This window comes from Oenanthe melanoleuca, chromosome 3 (assembly GCF_029582105.1).
Source record: "Oenanthe melanoleuca isolate GR-GAL-2019-014 chromosome 3, OMel1.0, whole genome shotgun sequence".
In the NCBI taxonomy this organism is placed as follows: Eukaryota; Metazoa; Chordata; class Aves; order Passeriformes; family Muscicapidae; genus Oenanthe; species Oenanthe melanoleuca.
In genome coordinates this window covers 48,920,305-48,944,411 of record NC_079336.1, presented here as the reverse complement: position 1 = coordinate 48,944,411, position 24,107 = coordinate 48,920,305, and the positions used below count along the sequence as shown (strand labels likewise).

Genomic DNA, 24,107 nt, shown 5'->3' with positions numbered 1-24,107 from the left:
CCTTTTCAAAGATCTTACCTTAAAACTTCAATGAAGAGTTTGAATTTTCAGATCCCCAACAGCAGAGAATAATAAAACAAAATATAGGATCCTGTAACGGTGAGCAAGAGAAAGAAGGTAAAGGAATTTGTGAAGATAAAGGCATTGATATGTAGCATCTACTTGTATTTCAATCTTGGAAACCTTGTTTGGTAAACTAGAAAGTAAAGAACTAATTTTAAATTCTTTATCTTATCTTTTTATGGAGCTTTCACAAGTATTTGGAAGCAGTGTTCTCAGCTTGGCTGACACTGATGCTGCCACGTCAGGACACTAGTGTCACCAGTAATTTGAAAAGATCAGTTCTCCATGGCTATCTGAACTTTGAATTTAATATGCTGCTTATTCCTTGGCTGCAGTCTTCCACACCTCTTTTAACTCTAGATTTCTTTTATTTTGTTATTCACTGACATGCTAAAACTTCTCTGCAGTGTATGCTGACTCTCTGTGATTTACTCTCCTAAATCCTGAATTTTTGCTCAGCTCACACAGCTTTTACCTTCCTCCATTTCCACATTCACATGAAAAGGATTTTCCTTTCTGATTCTCCTCTCATGTTTCCCTCTCTGACATGGCAGGGCAATCACTCAGGAAGACGCTGCAGTTAGACAAGTGTAAAAACTAAGATCAGAGGCTTAGCTAGTTATCAGGGAATCTCCATGTTAATTGCTAAGAATAGCATGTCTCTGCCCTCTCACAAGGTCACAGCACCTTTGTGAGAAGTGTATATCAAAATCCTTCTCCTGGTGGAAAGAATGCATGTGGTATATGATCTCAAGGAGACCTATGCCTTTTACTGCTTCAAAGAGCAGTGTATCACAAAAAGCATTTGAACAGAACTGTATCTGAATATGATTTCCCAAGTTATATTGTCCTAAAAATATGTTCCTGAATCTTTGAGTGGGAGAGCATTTACCATGGAAGAGTCATCAACATAACCATTCTTGTATGTTAATGAATCATGACTCATGACAAGCTCTGAAATATTCCCCTTCCTTGACTGAAGCACACTGGTCATTCCTTGCCATCCTGATGGTATCTGAGAAAAAAAAAAAAAAAAAATCTCTGTAACATGTTCAGAGGATCTATGAGGGGAAAAAAGTATTTTTTTTAGTTCATTGAATCCTCTAATTGCAAATTTTGCAAAATGCATTAAAGCAAATTGCTGTGAAACATATTAACTTCCCCCAAAACTCCTGGGGAGGCTAAATTGGCAACTACACCTATGTTGTTATATAGAATGTACATTATTTGACTGTCTTAAGAAGAATTTCTAGTCTATATCTCTGCTCATGAATATAACATTAGGGGATATAACCAAGAATATCTAAATTACTAAAGTCAATACAAATTTTGACAAAGCTCCCTTGATGTACTGCAGTGTATAAATCTTGTACAAATCAATCTGCTTCTGTACAATCTGTCAATGTCTGCCTTCTCTTCTGTACATGGATTGTTCTATAAAAAAACCTCTGTTTTTCTTCTATACTGTAGAGTCAATTACCCTTAAAAAAATCCTTTCAGTGAGAGATTGTGATTCAAGACACAACCCTTTATAAAAGGCACAGTTTTGAAAATTTTCTCTTCATTTAGAATATTCATAAAAACACTGACATGAGCTGTGGATGAAAATCCATTTTTCTGATAAATTGTAATCTAAGAGAGAATAAAAACAGAAAAAAGGAAAAATATTCCTATTAGAAATATTGTAATGCAATGGGTTAGGTTTAATCTAGGCTAATAGATTAACAGTTTAGTTGATTTTAATGCATTGCTGTATATACAGCATAACGAGTTTTTTGAGATATATGGGCCTTATATCTCCATGAGTCTCTACTGAAGACAGTAAAACCTTTGAAATAATATGAACAAGGTTTCAAAGTGAGCTATTTAATGATTTAAATTAGACATTTAAGCAGCAAATTCTAATGATTTAGCTATAGTGAAAAAAACCCTAAATCTTCACTGTTTCAGAAAGCCCTTGACATTTTCCTTAATGACATGAGGCTCTTTTGTACTACTTTTATTCTATTGAAAAATGCAAAAAAGTGAAACAGACATAAGAGAAAAGCTTACTAGAGCAAGAAAAAATATTTATAAGATATGGATATTTTGATTAGGCTTATTATTATATTTTCTCATCATTTATAATACAATTTGAAATGTTAGAGTATGCTTTTGAAAATAAATATTCACAAAAGTCTAGGAAAAGGAAAAACAAACAGATAACTCTGAAGATTATTTTAGCTTTTCATAGTGCTTTTTAAATGTTATAGAAAAACAATAATGTTTTGCATATGTTGCACCTGCAAATGGAAAATACTGAGATTAAGTTAATCCAGGCTTTCAAAGGCAGAACTTCCATGTTTCTTTGGAAAGAAAAGGGAGACTCTTACAAAAGAGGTCCTTGCATAACATCCTCATGCCATTACTAAAGCTCAGACACTGTTGCTCAAAAGCATTCCACATAAAAAGTGTCAGCAAAACCCTTCCCAGCACTGGTAACAGAATTGGTCCTGACATTGATTCCTGTTGTCCAGTGGGAACATTAGTCCCAAGGATGGAGAAGGCTAGCCCAACTACCTTAGATGTGTTGTTTTGGCTGTTACTAGTAAAGGTTGTACCATAAAAAATCAGTGTTTCCCTAGGAATATAAGTATTCATCATAATCATATTTGCATCATTGAGCACTGTCCAGTGGAGTTTCTGTTGCTGCTATGGAAGTTGGTCTGTCCTCTTTTTTGACTTGCTGTGTGTACTCTGGCTTCATCTCACTTGTATTTTTATTACTTAGCTCCACACTGTGCTCTTTAGTGAGGGCAACATATGGCCCATGCAATTAACAAAGAGTTCTGGTGCTTAATGCAACAGAGCCATGAAAAAGGAGTCTATAATCACTACAGGAAGAAATAAGAAATATTTATGTAGGTCACATAAAAGCATTAGGAATTTCAAGCATGATATTTCTATTGCATAGATTCTGCAGGCCTCAAAAATATCTCCATAAGCAATCTTCACAGCTGCCAAATAGTGTTTCAGACTGAGATTTGAAAACAGTGAAGCAGTTTCAAGAAAACAAAGTCAAGCTGGAGAGATTGTCTAGGCCTTCAGGGTGTGCTATATCTCCAGTCATCTGTGTGCCCCAAGAGCCTTTCACTTGCCCAATATGAAAAGAAATTGTATTTCATTACTCTGCAGAACAAAGTGGTTTTGCAAAGAAATACACTTTATTTTGGCCTAAGCAATCACCTGTAAGTTAGAGAAAGCATGTGTGTGCATGTGTGTGTGCGCACATGTATGTGTTTGTGTGGGAACAGAAGAAATTCTGAGAACTTTAGAAGCTTTAGATTAATACTATTTAGGTTTCTTTGATCTTTCTTGGTCTTTCAGTAGTTTGTCTGAATCAAGACAGAGCTATTTCTCATAGAGATAGTAACCAGATCAACAAGGACTCACCCCAGAAAGGGATTTTTTTTTTTTTTCCCAAAAAGACAGCTAAGTAAATTTTTACTTGAAATTTAGATTAAATCCTAGAAGTGTTAGTTTTCATGACATCCTAAACTAATCAGAAACACCTTCTTTCATTATTTATTCATTTCTCCAAAAGTTTTGTAACCCTTAGGGCATCCTATTTTGTGAATGGCTGTTAAATGGTTTAGAATCAGAAGTGCTAATGACCAGTCATTGTCAGTCTCTACTCTAAGCAGCAGGCCAAGGCAAAAGAAAAGAAATATCATCAAAAACTGAGATACAATGAGTTATTTTAATATTTAAAAGGATATCCAACTCCCACCGAAATCAACAGCAAAATTTTTATTGAGTCCAACAGAGAAAGAATTTCAGTCATCAAGTAAAACAAAGAACAACTGTAATCCCTTCAAAATTAATAAGGAAATAAAATTTTTCAAATGCAGCTTGAGTTTTGTTGGAATGATCTTTTAAAATTATGCCAGTGACAGCTTAAAATGTACAGAGCTGCTTGGAATAAAAAGAAATGAAGTCTTATCCGGAATGAAGTCACTGCATTCAGTCTGAATTATGGTTTCTCAGGAAAAGCTGAATTAATGTTTGTTTTGTTCTATTTTGTATGTCAGTGAGTATACATGTGTCTCTGCTGCTCCTGAGTTCTGCCTGGACTAGAATCTGTAAGCAAGAAAAGCTGTTGTAGCATTTCACAAAGTCAGGCAATAAATATCCAAAGTCTCTCACATGAGCTTTCCTCCTGAGATTTCCTGACAACAAGGTTTTAAATAAATACAGATAAGCCTCCTATGAGGATCTGAACTTCAGAAAGCTAATGGGAACCAAAACATCTCCGAACTTCTGGCATTCAGTCCCACTAGTTAGTGTTTGCTATATGCATGCTTCTCCACCAGAAGGAATCTGCGGCTATATTTTCCTTCCCTGCTTACCTCAGTTTTTCAGACAGAATGGGATGAGCTGACAATTCCTTCCAGAATCAGACTTTCCGTAAGGGCATGGACCATCTGGAGCAATATGGTAAAGAAGCTCTAAGACACCTTCTTCTTCCAGTTCCTGTGCAGCATTCCCATGACACTATGCCCTGTAACTCATGTTCATCCCTAAATTTAGATTCCACTCAACACTGGCAGAGTAGCACACTGGTCTTACCAGGCCTGACTTCAAGTGCCACATTGTTAGCATGCTTCTGTTATCTCCCCTCCCACCATTGTCCAAGAATTAGCTGATCTCCAATGAGAATAACACAAAGATATTGTCAAGATGGTGGATGAAATTCAGATTGAAACACCTCCTTCTTGGTCTTTGTTGAATCTTACTTGGATTTCTACTGGCTTCACTCCTTCGTCTCTTAATAAAAAATAAATAATTCCATCTCAGAGGTTTCTTTGCTTCAGGGACTGTTCTTGTTCAAATCCAGCCACATTGCAAGCCAATTTCTATGTTGCTTCTTTTTATTTTTCACTGAGGAATAATTTTTTACCTGAATGTTACATCAGTTCTTCAATTCACAATACTCGTGTTCACTGGACTCCTTCTTATACTACATCAAGCTCTACTTCTGCATAGAGCCTACAGAAAAAAAAACTTGACTAAATGAAAAGTCCTTTGCTGACCTTGCTGACTGATTCTGTCATGTCCTCTTCCAGCTGCATCTATCCCTATTTCATTCTTGTATATGTACAGCAGTCTTTTAAAGGTGAGGTGTTTTTGTACTTGTATGTCTTACACTGTCCATGAAATGTGGCTCAGGATTAATGCTACTGGTGAAAAAATCCTGTTAGTTGCATTATCAAGAAACAGTAGCAATAACAATAGATTTTTCAATAGTTAATTGCACTTGAATCTCATATTGTGGTCTATGGCAAATCCTCAAAAGCACCTTGTGTTTGTTTGTGTAACCCACAACTTGTGCAGATTGTGATCCCATTTTATGCAGCTGGCCCTTTGTAGTACTGTAAGTGTTCCTACCTAAAAATGTAAGTGCTTTCGATTCACAGATGGGGTTCATTTTTTACAGTGCAAAAGACCTGCCTAAGTTCCTATTTAATTACTGGCTCTGCCTCTTAATTTAGCTGTGTACATATCTGCATAGAGGACACTACATTTACTGCTTCAGAAATTACAAGTCTTGCTAGTGTTAAATATACACTTAAGGTGCAACATTCTAAATGTCAGCTGCTTAAATTGAGAGGAAATAAATTTATTCAAGAAATGGGATTACTTCCTTAAGCCAGAAATAGCTCTTTCCATAATACCATTTACCAAGTCCATGGTTCTCGTTTACAGAAATTGCTCTCACTGGTAGCTGTGAGGGGCATCAGTGGGGCTAGATATGAATGGAAGCTCTGTTTTTCTCAGACTTGAGCAAGAGTGGTTATCCTGCATTTAGGCAGTGTAATTGGAAAATAGGGGCCACAGTCCTTTAATACTTTTGTGTAATCATGCCCCAGAAATTTCATAACAAATGTAGACATCTCAAAGATGCCTGAACACTCTGAATACTGCAACTTGAGAGTTTGGAAGAAAATTGTGTCAGTGGGATTAATTGGTGGAATGACTTTGCAATTAAGGTTCTGCAGCCAGGGATGTCATCATCTTTGTTTGGGTTATTGTCAAAAATTCCTGCCACTTCCTGTACATCTTCCATACAAAGCTTCTCTTCTCAAAGCTCCATACCTTAGCTTGTGTTTTTCAAGATGCATATGGCTCTGGACCTTGCTATGCAACTTAAGGCAGATTTCATGTGGGTTTTTCTGGGCCCCAGAGGCGTGCAAAATGCTACAAGTTCAAAGACATAAATGGTCTCAGATTAAAGAAAATCTTATTGTAATGACCTTGGGTTTACAAATTATTCTTGTGCATCACCTAGCACCAGAAATTTAAGAAACCAAAAAAATCAATCTAACTCAGCAGAACTGAGGCACTTAGGAAAAAATGGACAGTATGGAAGTCCCAGAAGCACTTCTGCCTCTAGTTACTGTGAGTTGTGTCATGGAAGAAAGACAGAAGGAAGCTCTTTTCTATCAGTAAATGACACACTTAGCATGTTTAACTGTTTTGGTTAATTCAGCCAGAGTACGCAAATAATTAAATCACATTTTAGAAATTGGAGGAGATGTACATTACATGTGGGAATAATTCATTGAAGAGTCATAGGCGGCACAGGAAAGTGGAGCTGTGGAAGAGCTTTTGTGAAATCTGAAGCTGAAAGGACTTCCATTTCAACAAGACAGGCGCACTCCTTAGTGCAAGTCTCTGGAGAAGTGTTGCAGGGAGGGAGGGAGAGAGAGAGAGAGAGAGAGAGAGAGAGAGACAAAGAGAGAGAGAGAGAATAATAAGAATATTAAAGTACACAAGAATATGAAGTTCCAAACAAGCTAGTGCAGGATCAGCACTCCTCTGATACTTTACACATACCTAAGAAACCTCACAAAACAGAGGAATTTCTAGCTTGAAGTGTAGTGTGCTCAGAGTTTCAGCAGGAAGAATTAAGCACATAAAACTCTGAAACATTCTGTAGAACACGTGAGAATTTTCTGAAGACAATAACAAGGGAAACACATTGAACAAATCTGTTTAAAACAAGAAAGAAGTGGAACACATCTATATTATGCTTAATATTAAAACCAATTGTCATAAAATCAGCAGAAGTATCATTTGAGGAGATCCTGAATATCAATAAATACATTGCCTCCACAATAGGCAAAATAAGTTTATTCATTAAATCAACATGGACAGACTATGGAATTCAGGTACTCTATAAACCCAGCAATTTTTCAATTTTTCAAAAATCAAACATACATTTTTTTTTTTGTTTAGATAAAATAGTGTATAAATTTTAATTTTTTCCCCTGCTTGTATATATTTTTTTTTTTCATGCAGAAGAAAAGTCTATTGTGGTACCTAAAGAAGTGAAAAGTAAGTTTGTTTTTGTTTATCATAATATTAGTTTTATGCAAGGGACAGGAGTATATTAGTCTCTTGGATTTAAAAATATTCCTATACCTTCAATATTTTTCAATTAAAGAAAAGACTCTTGCTTAAAGTCATATTATCGTTTGTAAGATAGTAAATCTTGGTTTCTTATCCACATTTGTAACAGAAAAAGCTCACAAAAAAAACTATAGTTTCACTAGCTATATCAATACCCAAAGCCATGCAGCACAAACTGTTTGGTAATAAATTTGGCTTTTTGTAGATGAACAATTTAAAAAGCACTTAGATTTGCTATTCTTTTACTCTTGTATTCTTTCCCACCAAAAAGGGGATTCCTTTCCCAAAGGAGACGTAAGAATTAAAACTTTCTCATATCCTTTACTGAACTCTCAGTTTTCTAATTCGAAGCATTGATGAAATAAGTAATTAAATTGTTGTAGCTTGTTTTAAAAAAGGAAAAAATTTGCTCCTTGTTTCTACGGTTGCCCAAATAACTGCCAAAATAGAGGCAGAAATAATGTCATGTTTTGTAGATAATGCTTTAACAACAACTCTCCATGAATAATAGAAGTCCTGTAAGGACAATTTTAAAGATTCATTAATAAAAAGTGCTATCAAAGCATATTGCATATGCAAGCTTTTCATGGCATTATACAGTTGTTCCCAAGTACCATGTGCAAGTTTTGCTATCATTCATTCAGTTCTTGCAAAAGAAGCAGAACAGGTGTATGGCTATTGAATCACCACAATAAACTCTTAGTTACACCAGGTTAATGAGCATAGTTTCTTGAATTAGCATTTAATTAATAATCTGGTGTGCATGTTTGTTCCAGTTTTATCCCTAGCACTACATTCACTCTCTGAGCTGCTGGTAATAAGTGACCAGTTTATCAAATCTTAAACATATTGCATACGTACATACATGTTTGTTTGTGTGTTTCTGTGTAAAACTTCAATTTCTATTTTTAGAGAGAAAAGAGGAAAAGAAAAAGAGTGATGAAAAGAAGACTACGACTGAAACTAAGATGAAAGGTATGGTTTGAAAACACTTCTTATGTGGCCTCATTCAGATTTATTCACACTTCTAGCTCATTTAGCATGGTTTTCTGTTAGGTTAATCCTATGCTTCTGGCTGTATTGTCCTTCTCTTAGTTGCTCTTTCCACTTCTTCAGTATCTAATGTCTAATGTGTTCAATATTTCCTAAACTAATTTTTGGACATATTAAATGTCCTCTTTGGTGGCCATCCATGGGCTTTTTAAATAATTTAATGGAGTCAATATATAAAGGCATACAGAGATACTGCAATACACAAAACTCATGGAAGATATCACTCAATTCATGGCACATAGTTTCTGAAGGTGGGTAAATCTATTTATTTTCTAGAACCACAATTGAATCTTAAAGTGACCAAGCTGCAAAGTCATGGTATCCATCTAAATAATATTTCAATCATATGTTTTCAGAAAACATCTAAAATTCACTAAGGTGTTGCTTCATGTGAAATATTTAAGTCATTCATTAATTTTTAGTGATCTCATTGCTACTGGAACTTAAGCTAAAAGGTGCCACATTCATGCACTGATAATTTTTGCCTAACTTTTGATGAATTATTAAAGGTCAAAATCATCCATAGTTGATGCATACTGATTAATTTTCATTTTCAGCTGATTGCTCTGTGGCTAGTTGGGTGCAAGTGCTATAAGGGAATAATCTGAACTCCCAAATAAGTCACATTTTTTCAGTATGTGCCCACCAGGACTTGGTTGACTGCATATTTGAGTGTATGATTCAGAATTCCAGCACATTAAATTACTCTCTTTAATTAAATTTTAGAAAAAACAGGAAAAAAGGAGAAAGCTCATGAGAAGACAGCTGTCCCTGAAATTAAAAAAGCAGGTAAGAAATTGAACTCTGACTTTCTCTGCAGTGATATCTGAGTATTTAGTGTAAGCACATTCAAGTTTTAAGCATTTGAGATAAGGGTGTATATAGTTCATTATCATTCAAGAATCCAAGTGGAGATACAGATAGATACAGATGTATCACAGTATATTTTTATAAATATATATTTAAACACACACACATATATATGCATTGTGTCTAATTATATTATATTATATTATATTATATTATATTATATTATATTATATTACTATATCTGTATATACAATACATGTAATTTTCTGTTCTATGATCCTGGGGCTTTTACAAATATAATTAATTTGTAAATATGAATATATTTACAAATAAATTACAAACACTGCTTTTACTCATGCACTAAATCTATCAAGAGCATAACTAATTTCAAAGGCTACATGGCAAAGACTGAACGGAGAGCATATATTTTTCCATGAATTATTTTACAAATAGAGATAATTTTAAGTAATAAATGAAAATATTACCATATCAAATCACTAAATGTGGCAGAAAATAGATGGTTATTTTCTGAATTTTTACTCATGCCCAGAAAAAATTATTTAAAAAATTACAGCTAGTGAAAATCCTAAACCTAATTAAATGTTTTATGCATAAAATATAAATACTTCATTTCAAGATCAGAAATTAGCAATTTGGATCTTGTGTACACTAAAAATGATGTAATTTTCTCCACCATTATTTCAGTCAATCTGCAAGTACATTTAATGAAGAAATGCAAAAGTATCTCCAGTAAGTGACACAGCCTGCAAAACAGTCTCATTAAAATCAAGAAGAAACAAAATGCTCAGTCTAGTGGTTGATCACCATCAGAATACCTAGGAACACTGATTCCAATTGGTGCTTTATCTGTCACTTTATATATATCATTCTACAAGGCCTCAAAGTACTCAGATTAACCTTTCTGTAGATTAGTGTAATACCTAAAGCCACGGACAAAAGTTCAAAATAGGATGTAAATATTCAGGGCTATATTTACTATGTCCTCAAGGCAAGCCTTATTCTCTGTTTTCTATTTATTTAAATCTGTTTAAGGTTATCAAAAGCTGAAAGGATCTATAGTCCATTGTTTACTAATATTGTGGGTTACATATGCAATTTTCCATAAGCAACTGGTTTCTTTGCCACTTAATCATATATGGTCTGCATAAGTTTTCCTATTCAAGCACTTATGGATGGAAAGAAAAATAGCAATTTATGTTTGGGAAAATATAAAAATGCAAAAATTACCTGGGACAACTATCCTGGTAGCCCCATATTTAAATATGTCTTTTATAGTAGGGAGTTGTACACACTAAGGGATAAGGATGAAAGAGAATATTCTTTTCCTAGCTAAGCTGCATATTTTAATTTATAAACCCAGGTTTAAAAAGAACATAAGCTAACATTTCAAATATCTTTTGTAATTTTATTCTGGTTCTAAGCTTGTATTTCACTTGAGAATACAGAATTGTAAAAGATTACATTTTATGGCAGAGCAGCAGCATAAAGTTATTAATATGTTCATCTTCACAAGCAGTCGCTAAATCCAGTGAGTTATCCCACCAATGCTAGAAAGACACAAATTAGACAAACCAAGATATCTGCACATTTCTGTGACTTTTATTAGCTCTGTAGGTTGCTGCATTTTTGGAGTTTACTAGTCATTGTGTAAGAGGATGGTAATCCATAATGCATTCTAGCTACACATATTGCTGTTATTTCTCTTTCAGCTTGTTCTTTGAAAGCATGTGCACTTTCTACCTTTGATTGGCAACACCATTTTTATTCCTAAAATGTTTTAAGCCTGAAATTTTTGCCATATTTGATCAATAGAACAGTAGTGCATAGCCCAGTTTTGAAATGAGGCGCCTCAATGTTTGATAGTCTTTATGTAATTTGGACAGACACAGAAATCAACCTCTGAGTACTTGGATCAGCAGAATAGATAAGCGTCCAAAAGCAAAGAACAGCTTCCAATTTTCTTACCTTTTCCCTTCAAAAGGCTAGGCAGAGGCCATAGCATTGAGAACAGACTCCTCACCCTGGTTTTCAATCTCTGATTTGTGTCTCATTTTGCATCCCCTGACCTTTGCAATCCATGAAGCCGAGGTGTTTTCAGGCCAAGCTGCCTTGTCACTGCCACCCACACTCATCCCCATGGCAGTGGGCAGCTGCCTCTGCTCCCAGGTCCTCCTGGCACCCAAGTCCCACTGCTGCTCCACACCCTTGTGTGCTTCCTCCCAGAAGACTCGTGTCTGGCTGGAGGCCCATTAATCAGGAATTCCCCACAGAGGAATGGTGGCATGTACAGGCTGTCAGGCTCAAGGGAGAGAGACAGGAAGAGGAGCTCTGAAAGCACTAAGTGATGAAAACATCCCCAAAATAATGTTCTGAAAGAAGCACTTCTCTGTATTCCTCTCCATCTCTCTTGCTCTAACAAGGAATGCTTGTAATTGCAAATACTGAATATATTTGCAGATTAATATTTTAGATTGGTGCTTTGGTCCAAGAGACAATTTTATCTCGACTGCTACCAGAATGAAAGGTTTTTTATTGCTCTTCGTTAACAGTATCCCTGTGATATATTTGTTTATTTGCATGTCAGCTCACTCTTTCTCCAGTTCTCTCTTCCCCCATTTCTCTCTCTCTCTCTCTTCCCCCTCTGCTGCTGCAGAGGATCAAGAGTCATCTAATATGAAATGTTCTCAGTCTTTAGTACAGAGCAAAGTGAATGATTCTTAATTAGCTTTTAAAAATGCACTGTAGATAAAACCACATTAATCCTCTGACCTTCAGCTCATCCAAAAGCATTGTGTTAATTGTCCTGAAAAATAGATAATTCCATTGTTAGAAACTCAGAGGTCTAACAAACAAACATAATTATCAGACACAAGGGTCTGGCACAGTCAGACTGCAAAACCTTTTGCAGAAATCTATCTAGACCTACTCTGGATAAAGAAGGAGCTGCATCTCCAAATCCCCTTTAAGGGGCTTGCTGCACTTCAGCAGGTATCAGCTTTTGCCAGGCTTTCCCAGTTTGTCCTGGTGCTTGGGGCACATCAGCCCAGGGGGCTCCAGTCTGCAATCTGAGAAAAGGGACCCTCTGTGTTAAAGCTTTGGTGTCCAACCCTACATGAAAATGATTATACAGAGACTGGTGCTTCCAGGCACTAATAGTTTACTTTCAGATTTTTTTCCTGATGGTCTCTTTCCCAGAGTCTGGAGCTTCCCTGCTCCTTCTTGAATCAGCTTTCCTAGAAATGATTCTCACACCAGCTTTTGTCTTCATTGTTGCAAACCCTGTTCCCACTTGGTTTTGGTTCCCAAAACAAATCACATAGGTAAAATGAGTTTATAAAGCAATAAAAATGTCAGCCTGGATCATCACATCATTTCCTACCTAAACTTCTGTTTCAACTGTCATTAACGATCTTCTTGTTCTTCTTGCATTATTTTTATAATAAATCTTAGCTAACTTCTTTAGAAAGATAGTCAGTGTGTTTTTCTCCACTTTCCATATGGGGAAATTCAGGTACAGACATGCAGTCCAGGCCAGTTGTCCTCATATTTATCTTCTCTTTATATATATCTTCTGAAAGCTAAACCAACGCTAGCTGGATTAAAGATCCCAAAGTTTTGTACACTTTCATTATTTCCCCCGTGATAAACCAGAGACATCAGACAATGCAGCTGATGTCTAGGAATAAAATGGTTTTGCTAAAACCATAAAGCCTTATTAGCAGGACCAGTGTGCAAGAATCCCTCAGTTCTGACCTCAGTGATAAATGTTTTAAGGCCACCACACTTAAGTACCTCCCTGAGCAGTTCCAGTGTGCAGATCTATGTGCCCCAGATCAGGGAGCATAATCTGATTTCCATTTTGTTGTGTTGGTACATGCATGCTCTCAACAGAGCACACAAACCTCTACAGAGGAGCATTGGAGCTGCTCTATAAATAAAAGAACTAGCTTGCAGTAGTTGCACACTCATTTTTTTTTTGATGCATCTACCACACAATCACAGAATCATTTAGGTTGGGAAAGACTTTTAAGATTATTGAGTCTGACTGTTAATATAGCACTGCCAAGTCACACTAAACTGTATCTCTACATATTTGAATATCTTTTAAATACCTTCAGAGCTGGTGACTCAACCATTTCCCTGGGCAGCCAGCTCCAGGGCTTGACCACCCTTTCAGTGAAGAGATTTTTCACAATATCCAGTCTAAACCTTCTCTAAGCAGCTTGAGTCCATTCCCTCCTGTCCTATTGCTGGATATCTGGGAGAAGAGACCAACACCTGCCTCCTTTCAGGTAGCTGTAGAGAGCAATAAGGTGCTACCTTGAGCCTGCTCTGCTACAGGCTAAGCAACCCCAGCTCCCTCAGCCACCCCTCATAAGGTTTGTGGTCCAGACCCTTCAGCAGCTCAGTCTCCCTGCTCTGGACACACTCCAGTACCTCAATGACTTTCTTGAAGGGAGGGGCCCAAAGCTGAGCAGAGGTTTCAAGGTGTGGCCTCAGAAATGCCGAGTACAGAGGGACAATCTCTTCCCCAGCCTTGCCGGCCGCGCCATTGCTGATGCAGCTCAGGATGCCATCGGCCTTCTTGGCCAGCTGGGCAGGTGTTCAGCTGCCTGTCAACCAACATCCCCATGGACTTTACTGCCAGTCAGCTTCCCAGCCACTCTGTCCCCAGCCTGTAGCACTGCCTGGGGTTGTTGTGACCCAGGTGCAAGATCTGTCACTTGGCCTTGTTGAACCTCATCCCACTGGCCTTGGCCCATCAATTCAGTCTGCCCAAATCCCTCTGCAGAACTTTCCTGCCCTCCAGAAGATCAACACTCCTGCACACAAATTGGTATTGTCCACAAATTGACTGTGGGGTACTTGATCCTTTCATGCAGGTCATTGATAAAGATATGAATATGGTAAAGATACATCTCTGACGCATGATTCCGTGTCATATGTTTCACACCAGGCAGTGTTAGCAGAGGAGGGGAGTGGTGATGTCTCTCTTTATCCACCACAGTAAATCTTTGCATCCTAAATAGGAAAAGTCTCTGAGGGCTTAAAGTTGCAGACACTGAGGTGCATTTTAATTATGTCACTATAACAACCAAGCAAAGTCTCTCTGCAGTCATGAAAGAAGAAAACTAAAAGTTAATCTTGGACTTAAAAGTTGAAAACAATGCATTATGGCTGCCACAAAACTGGGATAACCAGGTTGCTACTTGCTACTCTGTTACCCAGTGAGATCAAGACAGCAAGAAAGTTTGTCTTTAAGGAAAGTCTTTTTGGAGGAAGTCAATAGCAGGTAAACAGAGTGGAGGTGACCAGACAAGAGCAAACATGACTGACCAGGCAACTTTTTGCACACGTAGACCACAGATGCATTTTCTTTAAAGGACTGTCCTTATAATTTGAAAACAAAACCACAATGGCTTAGCAGAAAATGGATGGAAAAGACCATTTTATACACCAACAGTATCTCTTTCGTTATTGTCCTCTATATAGGCAGGAAGAGAAATTCCTTCGATATTTTTAAATTCCTGGTCTGAATGACAATTTAAAAATGGTTTAAATTTTGTGGCTATCTTGGCTCAGCTGCTACCTTTTCAGCCTTGATATTAAGCCTTCTGTGACAATAAAAGAACCACTACTGACACCTGGTGGCAAATTATTTTTTTCTTTCAATCCATATGCCTGAGGGGTTTTTGTTGTTTACTTTCAAATATGACTATTTTAAAAGAGTTTGCTGAAGTAATGATGAACCTACTACTTAGCTCCCCATGCTGCTTATCCTACTGCTTTCATGGCTGGAAATATGTCACTATATATTTAGAATGTCATCTAAATGTGGCACTATTCTCAGAAGAATAATTTTAGAATGTAAATACTTTCAGTACTGACAGTGAAGGAAAAATTAATTAAAATATACATTATGACAAAAGCTATAATTAGGGAAAAAAACATGCTTGGCTAACCCACTGATCTAGAGAAGTAGATGCATACCACACATCCTGAAAAGTTTTGGGCTGATCTAACTGCAAGAGATTGAATGTTTCATGGGGGATACAGATGTTGATCCCAGTTTTTTCCTGGTGTGCAAATGGGCTGTACTTGCACACACTTGTGGGAAGACACCTCTGTTGCCTCTCAAGAGCAGGGTTTGAAACTCCTCCCTCTACCCTGCCCCCTGCCAGGAGTGGATTTCCAGCTGAGTGTCTGACAGCTTTAAGCAGCCCAGCTTGGACGCCGTGATGTGTCTCATGTTCCCCTGTGTGAGGTGACACATGACAGATGTCAGCAGATGGGAGGATGATGTGTGTTTTTGGAGGAGGCTACAGTGTAAGATCTGCAACAGCCAGTGAGATGTAGAGGCTGTCACAATTTAGGCTGCTTACAAGGAAAACATGGAATTGTGAAATCAGAACAAGAGAGCCTACGGTATTTTGAAAGTGGTTGGTCACATTCAGAAAATTAAACATGTTTATTCACAAATTTTCTTGTGGCTTATTAAACCAAGTATGAGAAAAAGGTAAAAACTGAGTCACTTAGGAAGTGAAGTGCACATTTAAGCTCTATGATGCATTTTTGATTGACCAGACCTGTTTTCAGAATGGCTGCTATAATAAGAGGTAGGAATTTTGAGTGGTAGAACCCTGTCTGACTGGTTTTTTACCTTTTTTTTTTTTTTTCATGATGAAAAGACACTGTATTGAGTTGACCCTGGCCAGCTGCTAAACACCCACACTGCCACTCATCCATTCTCCCCTTATCAACCTGACAGGGAGGAGAACAGGAAGAGCAAAAGTAAGAAAACTCATGGGCTGAGACAAAGACAGATTCATAAATAAAACAAAGAGGGGAAAAACAAATTGTGTAATTGCTCATCACCTTGCCAAGCAGACCAATGCCCAGCCAGTTGGAGCAGAGGACATCCTTCCCCTATTCTTCCTCTACTCTCAATTTTTATTGCTGAGCATGGCATTATATGGTAGTGAATACACCTCTGGCTAAATTGGTCCAAATGTTCCAGCTGTGTCCTCTCCCAACCTTTTCCCACAGAGTGGGAAAAAGAAAAACTCTGATGCTGTGCAAGCACTGCTTGACAACAGCCAAAACTAGGTTTAGCTAAAAATGTCTGAGTAACAAATCCAAACCACAGCATCATACAGGCTGCTGTGAAGAAAATTAACTTCTCCCTCCCAGCTGAACCCAGAACAGGAACCTATAGTTTGCATTTATTTGCAGCTAGATTTAGAAAGATTGGAAGAGACAAATGTAAAAATGAAGCAACAGAAATAATAAGCAATGAGTTGCTTTGTGATTCCTCATGCAGATGAATGTATAAGAGCAATAATTAAGGAAATATGGTGTGTTACAAATTGAGAACAGTTTTAGGAACAAACCACATTAAAACACACACAAAAGGAGGAACTTAAGGACCTTACAACTGTGTGATCCTTCTCTAGGATGTTTCCTATCAATATTCTTTTGACAGTTTTCTCTGCTAGACTGTTCATCCACTTATACATTTCTGCAGAGTGTTCTGCAGTTTGGCTTGTGGGAAAGACCCTGGCTCTGATTTCATCTTAATTATTATTTCAATTGGTTATATCATTATATGACTCAATGCCCATACACCAAAACCTGTACCCACCTAGTATTCCCAGATGGATGACTGCAGCTTCAGGTTTCATCTCCTCTACTACAGGCCAATCCATTCCTGACTAATAACTTGCTCATGACCCTATTATGCATGTCAAGTCCATTCTGATTTTTTCTTTCCTACTGCTCCTCTTCTGGATCCTATTCACTTGCAGTTTCCTGGCATTTTTTTCATTAGTAGATGCTTCTGCTTTCACAAATTATGCATGCAGCCATTAGCACTGGTAGCATTTACTAACCCACAGAAAAGCTGGATTAGGATTCCTGCACAGCTACCAGCAAGTGATGTAATTTACTCTTTTTTCTCTTACACAAGCAGAGTTTAGAGGCATCTCTTGACTTTGATAGCAATTTTCTGTTTGTGGGGCTTTGTACAACAAAATCACAGAAAGAGGAGATGGAAATGACCTACTAGGTCATCTAATCCTCCCTTCTGGCAATGCAGGATAATTCCTTACAGAATATCTTCAAGTGCTTTAACCAGTTTAGTTCTAAATATCTGAAGTAACTAGGCCTCTATCAATTCCCACAGAAGATTATTCTACAACCTCATAGATCTCACAGTTAAGAAGTATTTCATTCCAGTCTGCCTAAATTTTCCCTTGCTTAATTTTATCCCATTACTCAGAGTTATGTTCTCCTGTGACACCCAAATATAGTCTTTCTAACCTCAGGGCCCAATTCCCTACTGTCTCATGTTATATTGGCACTTACATTTACATCTGGAAGGTGGCTTTAAAACTGACAAGGTGAATGGAAAATTGAGGTTGATTCTTTTTCACACAGACATGAAATCATAAACCTTATAACAGGGGACACTGACCATGGTAACATATCCCCTGTCTATAAAAAACTGAAGAGAATGGCAGTTGCATGTCCAAAAAGGAGAAAGAACAAAAAAAAGAAGTCATTTGAATTATCTCAAAATAAGGATGACTTTTTTTTTTTTTTTTTCACATAGAAGAATAAAGTATTAAATTCATCTCTTCAGACTTGATTATTGTAGATGCTAAGTACCTTTGCAGAAAAAGTAGAAAAAAAGGATTCTGGCTACAACAGCTCCCTTTAACATAGTAGGGACAGCCTAAAAAGAATGAATGACTGGGATCTGAAGCTAACTGAATCCAGACTGAAAATGAGGTACATGTTCTAAGCACTAAGAGTGATAAACTACCACAGCACAGGGTGGATATTGCTTTCCCTGGTGTCTGCAGAAGATGATTTTTTACCTAATGAAAAATACACATCAGCTGAAAAGGTGCCTAGCTGAAATATAGGAGTCTCTGACAAAAAAATGTCAGACTAGATAGCCTGATGGTGTGTTCTAGCCTTGAGCATTGCAGAGGTACACCCTCAGAGATATACATAATCAGCTAAAAGAGATTGTAGTAAAGAGACTGCAGGAATGCAGCTGGAGACAACTGCCTTGCAGGTACATTGGAAAAACAGAAATTCCATTCTGCATTATTTTTATAAGCCTTTTCAAGCTGAACACATGACTGGTAGTCATCCTCTAAGTATTTAGTCTTCCATGGAAAATAGAAAAGCCTGCTTTCCTAATTGACATTTCCAGAAATCCTCAAGACAGATATGGCTATTTAGTAAAAATCAAATTGTATCTCCCCAAACAGATAAAAAGTTCACAGTGAGGGAGAAGGGAAAAAAATCTGGCAGAACAGAGATGCAAACACAGCAGAAAGGCAATTCCCATGGTCTCCATGTGACTTTTTGTTAAGGGAGTCTGCTCCTGGAAGAAGACAAAAGGCAGTTCAAACATGTCCTACACCGAAACTTCAAAGCACTCAGTGGACTTTGAATTCTGTGGTCCATCATCATCAGTGATTGACAACATGATTTCAAAGCATGCCTAAAGATGCAGCATGTCACCTGAAGGCCAGACACATAGCTCCCATTGATTTTCTGTGAGAACTGAGCTCCTAAACACTTCCTCTGCTTTTGTAAAAATGTACAGAGGCTGCAAAGTCACCATGGTGTTTCTGTGCCATATTACCTATTAAAAGAGTTTTTCAATTGGGAATGGTAACATTATCTATACCAGAAGAAAGCCAACACTTGTGCCATTCCAGGACATGGTTAGCTTTCAGTGTTCAAGAGATAGAAATCAGATGAAATGCAAAGACAAAAAGAGTTAGAAAAAAGTTTTTCCTGCCTTCTCCTTGTCTCTCCTTCACATCACAATAAGAACTGACTCAGTCTGAGTGTCCATTGCAATTGATGTGGAGACTCTCCGGTGGAAGACTCATCTCCTCTTTCCTTTACTAGGAATCAGCTTTAGCAGAAACTGATTCTTTCCCATCCTTGCCCACCATCACATGAAAAAGAAAGATTTTCTTAAACCCTTAATGCTTGATTTGTCTGTCCATGTCCCAGGAAAACTGAGACCCTTGTGCCCAACCAGCCTGTCAGTGTCCCATTAGGGACTCTACACTGAGCATTTCACCAGATCAGAGGGTGCTTGGACTGACTTGTTCAGGGTTACCTGCCAAACAGAAACCTCCTCCTGGATCTTCAAATCATTGCTTCTGCCAGTGGCTTCTAGCACCCATTAGGGACTCACATTAACTGTTCACAGAATAAAATGTATTAATAAAATTGTGACAGGTTTAGGTTGGAGGCTTGCCAGTGATAGTGTTTGACTTCAAGATCATTCAGCATGCATTGAATACCTCTACCCAATATGCTTCCCTGTGAGGTAGAAGAGAGGTTCAGGCCATCAGCTTAGCACAGAAGTTATGACAGAGTATTCCCTAACTGCTGCTGATTCTTAATTTACTTTTGTATTATTTATGTATGAGTGAGTACATCTATACCTTTACTCAGTGAGGGGTGGTGGTACCTTGGTGGTGGGTATCTCAGTATAGTATCTGAGAGAATCTTGGGACTGGGACATGCATCAGCCCAAGGAAAGCAATTTTACCAGAGCTGTTGACTCAACAGCAGGTCTTCTTCCTTTATCTCTCTTGGTTTTCAACTAGAAAGTACCACTGAGCTCCCTCCAGTGCAAGGGTTTTGACAGTATCTGGCTGCAGTCTCCACCCCACTCCGCTCCACCCCACCCCACTCCACTCCATTCTTTTCCATCTTGGACTACACAAAGTAGAGAGAGATTTGAGAGAGGCAAATGGTGAATGATATTGGTAAGATCTGGTTGACAAAAAATTAGAAATGTCAACCCTTGAATAAATGCAGATAAAAGGGAGGAGGCTTGGGTCTGCGCTACCACTCACTTTTTGCTGAGCTGTCAGGACAACCTTCCATGAGCAGGGCAGAGGAGTAATTTAGTGTCTGACAGGCAACCTCTTCTTACACTGTATTGTCAGTCTCATAAAGAACTTTTTGGGGAGATACAATACTAGAAATAATCAAGCTTGAAGGTGATAAATAATCTAAAGTCCACACAGGCAACCTAAGAAACAGTTTGCCTTTGGACTTTCAAATATGCATAAAGAACTACCTGTGCTGTGCAAGCAGCTGGGTGGCATAGCTTCAATTAAAGAATCTAATTTATTTCCTCAACCCTCTTTATGCTGGTCTGGGGATTAATGTAATGTTTATTTTTCCAGTCACATCCAGAAATAACAGGATTAGAATATGCCTATGCCTCAAACAATACAAAGTTAATCTCTTTAATGAAGGAAAACTGCTCTATGCCTTCAAAATAAGATGCACATCTGAGTCAGCAGGCTTGATATTTGGGATAATTATTCTATGTTAAGTGTCCGTGCACAGATACATCCACCAGGTAGAAATGACATAACTATTCAGTGTTATTTTCTGCTGTTTCTAAATAGACAAGTTCATTACTTGACTCACAGCTAAAGTCAGTCAGGAGGAATTTTCATATTCTGAGATCAGGATAATTTTCCTTCTTTTCTTTTCTTTAACATTTAAAAAGATTTTTCTGCCCCTCAACCTTGAAATAAAGCTTTAAAAGCTTTTACTAAGTTTTGATTAGTACATATTAGATAAAGACATTCATGTCATTGAATTGAAAGTATACTTCAGTCTCTTGTGTGCTTTTCCCCTGTAAAGGTTCATAGATCAGAGGTATTTCTGACTTAAAATATAAGCCTTTACACTTCACTTTAGTTATGATTGTTTAACCTTTCAATAAATGTTTCCAATGGCTGTGCTTGTTCACCTGATCTGTTTTTCAAGAAGCAGAGCCAATTTTGTGGTTTGCTATATGTTACTCTGAGAAAATAAGTCAGATAAAGTATTATCGAATGATTAGGAAAATAGAAGAGGCAAATGTTCCTTAATGGAAGAGCCATACATAACTGTGGTTATAAAAGCATTGATTTTTAGTTTGATTGCAGTATGTTCTTCATGAAGTCGCTTTCTCATAGATTCTGCCTCACTTATGTGAGTGTAATTGTAGTGGTGTGTCATCTATAATGATGAATGGATGGACATTTCTTTAAGATTTCCCATCTCACAGAGTGAGAATGTTGACAGCATCTGTGTTCAGAGATAAGAAAATATCTTATTCCTAGTGATACTGTCTATGGATGCCATCTGTACGTCTGTCTATCCAACAGACAGAAAGAAATGCAAATGTGTTGAGAAGTACAGAAAGAAAAATCACAAGGATGCATAACATACATGCACTTAACAATGCCGATTCTAACCCAAAATTCTCTTCTGAGTCATTCAAACAGTATTGGTGCTGAGCTTTATTAAGAAAAGTTTAGAGTGCACCCCCCAGATCTTTCAATGAAGGATAAAAAATGCTGAAGAAAATTCTCATCTCTTTTAATATTTACACTAGTTCAAATGACAGGTTATTCCAGGGAAATATCTGATACTTAAGTTCTAGGAAGTAATGTTATTACTCACATTTGCTACATAAAACTACCATTACCTTTTCTCAAAAGGACTACAGTTTCTGTAATTAGATGCACTTATAGCTTCCTGTGTTGGATGACTGGAACCCCATACCACACTCCTGAGTTTTGCTTTGTTAAACCATGCCTGAAGAACACAGACGATAGTATGGAAGCACAGAGCCTTCTGGGCTGTAAAAGGCCTTCAAGCTTACTGAGTCCAACCTTAAACCCATCACTGCCAAGTTCACCACTAAACCATTTCTCCAAGAGAACACACATGCACTTTAAATACACCCAGGGATAATGACTTGACCATTTCTCTGGGCAGCCTCTTCCAATGCTTGAGCATCCTTTTTGCAAAGAAATTTTCCCTGATATCCAACCTAAACATCCTCTAGCACAACTTCCTCTTGTCCTACTGCTTGTTACCTGGGAGAAGAGGCCAATCTGCATCTTGCTACCACCTCCTTCAGGTAGTTGCAGAGAGAGTGATAAGGTTCCCCCAGAGCCTCTTTTTCTCAAGGTTAAACAACCCCAACTCCCTCAATTGCTCCTCCCAGGGCTTGTGGTTCAGACCCTTCACCAGCTCCATTGCCCTTCTTTGAACTCAACCCAGTCACTCAGTGATTTTAAGAATTGAGGGGCCCAAAACTGGAGAGAGAATTGGAGGTGCAGCCTCACCTGTATCGAGTACAGGGAGATCCCTGCCCTAGGCTGTCTGGCCACAGGACTTCTGATATAAATCAGGATACTGTTCATGCACAAAGCATGTATTTAACATGAATAAATTTCTACCTGCTCTGCAGTCAGAGAAACTGAATCCATTCCAGCAATTACAAAGTAGAAAGGAGAAATCACCAATTAGTGGAACCATGAACCACTGTTATACTTGAAATTGGCCATTCCCCAAGTGCAGGCTTTTTCTTACTGTAACTGAATCACTTGTCTGCTCACATCCCCCCTCTTCTTGCTTTATTTTTTGCTCTATTGAGCAAACCCTTTTAATGATCTTGGGAAATCTGTTTGAGATAACATTTAGTATTTCATCCATGTGCATTGCCAAAACATTTTCTGAAAAGCTCTGGGGCTTTAGGCTGCTATCTGCTTCGGATGCTCTGGTGCCCAGGGCTTGCAGGCAGTCACTGGTTGCACAGAATATAGAGATGCTTTGCAAATGGTGATAGACGTGATGGTGCGAGGAGACACTGCAGGGAGGAAACAACACCTCCAAGGCTGGTGATCAGAAGAGATTTGGAGACATCAAAGAAATTTAGAAACTATCAAAGAGCCTGCTACTGGGTGGAGAGGAATTAGGGAACGCTGAGGCGAGAAGGTACCTTTCTCAGAGAGTGGATGGCAAGTTTTGCATGTTTTTCCTGCTCCAGTGGAAAATTATCTGTCTACATTTAAGAGTACTATCACATATTATATTTTTATCAACAAAAGAGAAATTTTAGTTAGCTAACTCCTTTTTCATTGTCCTACTCTATTCAAGCACCTTTACATGCCACATTGTTTATCAGTTAATTATAAAATTTCTGTCTTATAGTCCAATCTCATATTGTTTGAGAAAATTTGACTTTAACACTGAGAAGCTCTGCATCTGCTCATTTTACCCAGCTAAAATAACATTATCTTCAGTTTCGCCCACTTTTTTTTTTTCTTTTTTTTTTTTTTTTCATGGGGAAATCTCTGCAGGCTAAAGATAGAAATGCAAAACCTGCAGTCTGGGATTCAAGGCTTACTGGTCTCTGCCAAAGAATTTCCCTGTTATTCTCAAAGCAAGATAGTTAAACTCTGGTCAGAGAGTTTATTGTTGTCATGTGTTGTGTCAGGAGCAGCTCTGAAGCAGTAGTGGCACTGTACCTTGCTTTCCCTTGTGCACAACTTCAGCCTCCTTGGTGAAATGAGATGCCTTTCTCATGCCCACCAAGAAATGTTATTTTGGAAAGGCAAGAAGAGTTTTTGCCAGAAATTGTCACAGAGCATATGGCAATATCATGCTCAGTGATTAAGAAAGGGAACAAAATCAAATGTTGGTCCAAACACAGAACTTTGAATGTGGGAGAAATGTTGATATTTCTAAATGGCTGTTTTATGCTGTCAAATTTTAGGGGTTCGGGCATGTTAAAAATTTAATAGTAGATTAATATGAGCAGTTTTGATAAAGCCTTCAAATATTTTAGATCTACTAAGAATAAATACTAT

The 24,107-nt window shown here is 37.7% G+C and overlaps 1 protein-coding gene across 19 annotated transcripts in view; it reads left to right on the top strand.

Moving 5' to 3' along the window:
• TRDN (triadin) overlaps positions 1-24,107 on the top strand; it is a 228,971-nt gene that overhangs the window by 101,626 nt on the left and 103,238 nt on the right. For 16 of the 19 annotated variants that reach the window (XM_056487101.1, XM_056487093.1, XM_056487095.1 and 13 more), the window contains 3 exons: positions 7,405-7,440; positions 8,428-8,490; positions 9,295-9,357. In XM_056487101.1, the coding sequence (XP_056343076.1) occupies positions 7,405-7,440; positions 8,428-8,490; positions 9,295-9,357 (162 nt within the window). The remainder of the gene's footprint in view (positions 1-7,404; positions 7,441-8,427; positions 8,491-9,294; positions 9,358-24,107) is intronic. The other 3 variants (XM_056487098.1, XM_056487091.1, XM_056487103.1) reach the window with 1 other exon arrangement.